General features: G+C 49.1%; 4 protein-coding genes across 4 annotated transcripts; 2 read left to right on the forward strand and 2 right to left on the reverse strand.

Annotated features, from left to right (window-relative positions):
- The first annotated feature begins 52 nt into the window (after positions 1-52).
- On the forward strand, positions 53-1,469 carry BT62DRAFT_939303 (NAD-binding protein). Its single transcript, XM_043187706.1, has 6 exons — positions 53-185; positions 234-356; positions 405-497; positions 553-814; positions 868-1,076; positions 1,129-1,469. Exons 3-6 carry the CDS (start codon positions 412-414, stop codon positions 1,229-1,231), a joined length of 660 nt encoding a protein of 219 aa, XP_043032567.1. The 5' UTR covers positions 53-185; positions 234-356; positions 405-411; the 3' UTR covers positions 1,232-1,469.
- BT62DRAFT_939305 (uncharacterized protein) lies at positions 1,350-2,078 on the reverse strand. The gene is made up of 2 exons (XM_043187707.1): positions 1,770-2,078; positions 1,350-1,717 (listed from the first exon to the last, which is right to left on the reverse strand). Exons 1-2 carry the CDS (start codon positions 2,041-2,043, stop codon positions 1,668-1,670), a joined length of 324 nt encoding a protein of 107 aa, XP_043032568.1. The 5' UTR covers positions 2,044-2,078; the 3' UTR covers positions 1,350-1,667.
- An 817-nt stretch (positions 2,079-2,895) lies between these two features.
- Positions 2,896-4,040, forward strand: BT62DRAFT_1022772 (NAD(P)-binding protein; the record flags this gene model as incomplete). Its single annotated transcript, XM_043178278.1, has 6 exons — positions 2,896-2,992; positions 3,041-3,163; positions 3,220-3,312; positions 3,366-3,615; positions 3,679-3,887; positions 3,938-4,040. The coding sequence occupies exons 1-6, from the start codon at positions 2,916-2,918 to the stop codon at positions 4,038-4,040; spliced, it is 855 nt and encodes a 284-aa protein (XP_043032569.1). The 5' UTR covers positions 2,896-2,915.
- Positions 4,041-4,447: 407 nt separating this feature from the next.
- BT62DRAFT_135790 (uncharacterized protein) lies at positions 4,448-4,989 on the reverse strand. The gene is made up of 3 exons (XM_043179814.1): positions 4,877-4,989; positions 4,616-4,824; positions 4,448-4,563 (listed from the first exon to the last, which is right to left on the reverse strand). The coding sequence occupies exons 2-3, from the start codon at positions 4,822-4,824 to the stop codon at positions 4,461-4,463; spliced, it is 312 nt and encodes a 103-aa protein (XP_043032570.1). The 5' UTR covers positions 4,877-4,989; the 3' UTR covers positions 4,448-4,460.

Genomic DNA, 4,989 nt, shown 5'->3' on the forward strand with positions numbered 1-4,989 from the left:
TACACACCGGGGTATGGTCTCGCTGAATAAGAGCTGAATTCATGTCATCTAGGCGGTAACACTGGAATAAAAGCATGGATTCCAGAAAGTACTCAACATTTCACAACCATGACGGATCTCAATGTGACTACAATGATGTCGCTGTCGGGACGAGTAGGCCTCGTTACAGGTGGAGGGACAGGAATGCATGTTCTCTAATTCTCGGTTATGGCTCACGGTTGACTCTCTGACAGAGGATTCATGATTGCGAAAGCCTTTGCTGCGAACGGGGCAAAAGTATATATCACTGGCCGAAGGCTGGACGTGCTTAAGAAAGCCGCGGCTTCTGTTACGGGCGTTCCAGGATCCATTGTCCCGTATGCAGCTGCTCCTTCCAATTGCATTCGTCCCTGATACGCCTATAGTTTCCGGATGGATGTCACCGATGAAGAAAGCGTCAAGGCCGGTGCAAAATACATCGAAGGAATCGACGGGAAGCTCGATATCCTCGTCAACAAGTCCGTCTATCACAGCCTTGGTTCCTCGTCCATGCACTAATTAATATCTACGCAGTTCCGGAATTGCTGGGTCACGAAGGGACCCAGACTTCGCTGCGAAGAAATATGCCGCAGAGACTCGGGATCCTTTCGAGCCCGAGACGGTACAGAACTGGGAGGACATCTTCGCACTAAACACGATCGCCGCATTCTTCGTCGTACGCGCCTTCCAATCTCTCCTCGTCAAAGGGGCGCAGTCCCGTGCCCAAGGCACATCCAGCGTCATCAACATCAGTAGCGTGGCGGCAAAGCTGAACGGGCTGAGCCCCGCCACATCCGTATGTGCCATGCCATCCCTTTGAGTTTGTGTAAGCTAACCTTGATTTTTTAGGCAGCATACAATGTAACAAAAGCTGCTTTGGACAAGCTCACGCTTGTTCTGGCAACGAGTTTTGCTGGGAGGAGTATCCCGATTAGGGTGAACGTGCTGGCTCCTGGTCCGTTTTTATCTGAGATGGCTACTCATGAGCAGTTGGAGATGATCAAGAATAACACTCTACCTGGATTGGTCGCACCGGTTCCTGCGAAGAGGTCGGGGACGTGAGTATGTTCATTGTTTGGATCAGATTGAATACTGATTTTGAGTTTCTAGTGAGGCGGAGATGGGGATGACGGCGATCTACTTGGCCGTGTCGGACTTTACAAACGGAGCGGTTTTGAACCTGGATGGAGGATTATCGTTGGTCAATCCTTGATTGATGTAGAGCCTCATTTGTCCAGTAGTCACGCATGACGCACGGACGTTCGCAGTTTTTGCCCCTTTGACCGACCGGAGAAATTTTTCCAAGAAGACGATGGGTTTGCCGATGAACTTCATGTACAGAATATTTTCCAGATTTACATTGACAACAGCAGATATGAGATCCTATCAGAAGAGGTATACAGAGAATGGTGTAATACAGCCACGAAAACACTGTAATTATGGTCAAACGACGAGCATCTGCGATATTTCGCTGAAAATGTACCGACAGTCAAGCTAGATATTTGACCCAAGACAGAAACCACAGGAGATACGAAGAGAGTATCACGAGCCAGAAATATCTGAACAAGAGCAGGCGAATGATCTTCATGTTCCTGAGCCTAGTTCAACGAAAACGTTGATGCGTCAAGGCAATACAGCGAGGAGAATAATCACCGATAAACGACAATCCTTTCTTGCAGGACCAGAATCCTGTACACATCTGGAATGAAATAAATATGCTAGGCATCTACGAAGCGACCTGTGGAACGTACCACAGTCTTCACCAGATCTATTACGCACTGCAACCTTGATGTCCACGATTTCTGCCGCTAGTTTACGAAGAAGAGATTCCTTCAGTCGATAGTCCTTGCACTGTGATATTGCGTTTTGGGCCAATTCCAGGGTCATGACAAGTTCAGAGGTCGTGGCGAATTCTACTAGCTGACGCTCGATATCCTCGATTATTTTGCAAGCTTCGAATATTTCGAGGAGTAGGTGGACCGTCGTTTCGCAGGGAAGTAATATTGTGTTGCTGGGTTGGGACATTGCTGCTTGCTTGAAGAAAGGTATATGGTGGCGCTTCAAGTTGTATTTGAAACTCCGACGCTGTAACCGCTCCGATTCGTATACTGCGGCCATCTGGATGTCCAATCCTTGCTAGCCCTCCAAATCAATGCCGTTGAAATCGCTATCAGAGATAGTGAGTGCTCAGGCCACTGACGAAGACAAGAAGCTTTTTTCGAAAAAGGTTTATAAAGATACGGCAACATGAATATCATTTTGCTTCAACCAACCAATGTTTTTGGCTTCAAAGGAGTTCTATTCTCATCTATCAATTCCAGCGTAGAAGTGGAGCCTAGAAATGAGGACGAGAACGAAAATAGCGCGACGATGCACACATATACATGTCGAAACTGCTCACAGTTTACCCGGCACCGATAGAGGGCGAAGGTGGCCATCTTACGCTATGAGCTCGACTGTCTATTGTTCGTCTTCCTTGGCCCACCTACCCTTCCGGCAAGTCGTTACGTACTCAGGGTCCCTGGGATTATACTGTTTCATTGGGATGAAGCACTGAAAATGATAAACACAAAGTATGCGAACTGCTATAGAATTGATGTGTTACTTACTCAGCTACTAAGGAATTCCGAATCTTCTCTTTCTATACCGGTTTTCTCAACGCTTTAACTCTTTCAAGGCCATCGAAAAAAAAAAACACACACGCACAAGAAATCCTTTCTTCACATGACGAGCTTCCAGAATAAGAGTGGCCTCAATTTAGGTCATGATGCTGACGGTTTGTCGGAAAAGATGAACGGCGTCGGATGGGCGATAAACCGCTTATTCAGTTGTGCTGAATAAGTGGTGCAACTTCTAATAAAAGGGCTCACGACTGAAGGCCATTCGAGACCCTCGGCATGGCAGATCTCAGCATGGCTACGGTAATGTCACTATCTGGACGAGTGGGTCTCGTTACAGGCGGGGGCACGGGGATGTAAGGGTCAGTATTCTTCCTTACGGCTCGTAGTTGACCTTTCGATAGAGGATTTATCATCGCTAAAGCCTTTGCTGCAAATGGAGCCAAGGTATACATCGCTGGCCGAAGGCTGGACGTGTTGGAGAAAGCAGCTGCGTCTGTTACAGGCGTCCCCGGATCTATTGTCCCGTAAGCATTGTCCCCCGTCTTCCAGTTAAGCACCGCATGAAATGACGTGCCTACAGACTCCGGATGGACGTGACAGACGAAGAACACGTCAAGGCCGGCGTAAAGCATATCGAAGGAACCGACGGCAAGCTCGATGTCCTCGTCAACAAGTTCGTCGATAATCGCTGGGACCCCCTCCATTACGCTAACCTTTTGGCACTAGCGCCGGGTTCGCCTCCCCCGTTCGGGATCCTGACTTTGTCGCAAAGAGGTCGGTCGCAACGGACCCTTTCGAACTCGAGACAATACAGAACTGGACAGATATTTTCGCCCTCAACACGATCGCGCCGTTCTTCGTCGTACGCGCCTTCCAATCCCTCCTCGTCAAAGGAGCGCATTCCCGTCCACAAGGCACCTCAAGCATCATCAATATCGGTAGCGCACTCGCAAAGTTAAACACAACCCCGCACATGGTTTGTGTATGTACCCTGCTGTTCCCTCCAAGCTTGATTCGGAAGCTAACATGACCATGGTAGATGGGATATGGTGCGACGAAAGCAGCGTTGGAGAAGCTGACGCTCGTTCTGGGGACGAGTTTTGCCCAGCGGGGCGTCCCCATCCGGGTGAACGTGCTATCGCCAGGTGCATTTGCGAATGAGCTGACCAGTGCTGAGTTTATTGAGACGATTAAGACGAAGCCGCCACCTGGGTTCGTGGCGCCGGTACCTGCGAGGAGACTTGGGACGTGAGTATGCTCAGTCGCAGTGCCGTGGAATAAATGCTGATTGGCACTAGTGATGCGGAGATGGCGATGGCGGCGATCTATCTAGCAGTGTCGGATTATACGAACGGGGCGATTTCGGACCTTGATGGTGGATTGTCGCTGGTGAATCCCTGAATATTATTTCTATTTCCACCGAGCCAAGCTACAGAACCAGTCATTAATTAGAAGTAGGAAACCAGGTGAAAGGAAAATAAGGCAAGCTCGAACACTTCATATGTCGGGCCTCAGTAGCGATTATAACCGATATGAAAGGGTCTGTTATCATTGTTACCCACTTGTAATCACCATTCTTTCTCTCCATCTATGGATTAGAGATATCTTCGATGGTTCTACAAGACCTGCAAATTGGACGAGTTCCTTTGGTCTGCCTTCCACAGAACATCTCGTATGTTCTGCCTGGTTGAAATCATACTGTTCGGGGGTTATCAAAACCAAGTCCGTCTTTAGACGGGAACACCATGATATCGTTAGGTCGGTAACGCCAAGGGGGGAAATTTTAATCCCATAGACAGTCTACGTCAAACAACAAAGCAATCAAGGGTTTACCAGCGATGTTCCGCCATCAACACACAAAACCGCCCCGTTCGTATAATCCGATACTGCCAGGTAGATCGCCGTCATCCCAATCTCTGCATCACTACAAAACTCGTTTCAACAACCGATCTCATCCAAATACCGAGCGTACTCACGACCCATGCCTCCTGGCGGGTATCGGCGCCACAGCACCAGGTGCAGGCTTCGTCTTGATAATCTCCAAAATATCAGGACCTATCAGCTGCGACGCAAACGCGCCAGGCTGCAACGCGTTCACCCGAATCGGGATACCCCTCCCAGCAAAACTCGTCCCGAGAACGAGCGTGAGTTTGTCCAATGCTGCTTTCGTCACACCATAAGCCATCTGATCAACTCAGTTCGATGCGGCTTTATATACGAATATCAGGACAACGTACACATGCTCCGGGCCCAGGTGTGTTGAGTCTTGCCGCAATGCTGCTGATGTTGATGACGCTTGAGGTGCCTTGGGGGCGGGAATGGGCTCCCTTGATGAGGAGGGATTGGAAGG

This window comes from Guyanagaster necrorhizus (assembly GCF_019112545.1).
Source record: "Guyanagaster necrorhizus MCA 3950 unplaced genomic scaffold BT62scaffold_127, whole genome shotgun sequence".
NCBI lineage: Eukaryota > Fungi > Basidiomycota > Agaricomycetes > Agaricales > Physalacriaceae > Guyanagaster > Guyanagaster necrorhizus.

Coding starts and splice junctions, on each gene's coding strand:
- BT62DRAFT_939303 (XM_043187706.1), top strand. CDS start 412: ATGGATGTCACCGATGAAGAAAGCGTCAAGGCCGGTGCAAAATACATC. Junction 815..867: donor GGCTGAGCCCCGCCACATCC/GTATGTGCCATG, acceptor TTGATTTTTTAG/GCAGCATACAATGTAACAAA. Junction 1,077..1,128: donor CCTGCGAAGAGGTCGGGGAC/GTGAGTATGTTC, acceptor TTGAGTTTCTAG/TGAGGCGGAGATGGGGATGA.
- BT62DRAFT_939305 (XM_043187707.1), bottom strand. CDS start 2,043: ATGTCCCAACCCAGCAACACAATATTACTTCCCTGCGAAACGACGGTC. Junction 1,718..1,769: donor TAGATCTGGTGAAGACTGTG/GTACGTTCCACA, acceptor ATTTCATTCCAG/ATGTGTACAGGATTCTGGTC.
- BT62DRAFT_135790 (XM_043179814.1), bottom strand. CDS start 4,824: ATGGCTTATGGTGTGACGAAAGCAGCATTGGACAAACTCACGCTCGTT. Junction 4,564..4,615: donor CCCGCCAGGAGGCATGGGTC/GTGAGTACGCTC, acceptor CGAGTTTTGTAG/TGATGCAGAGATTGGGATGA.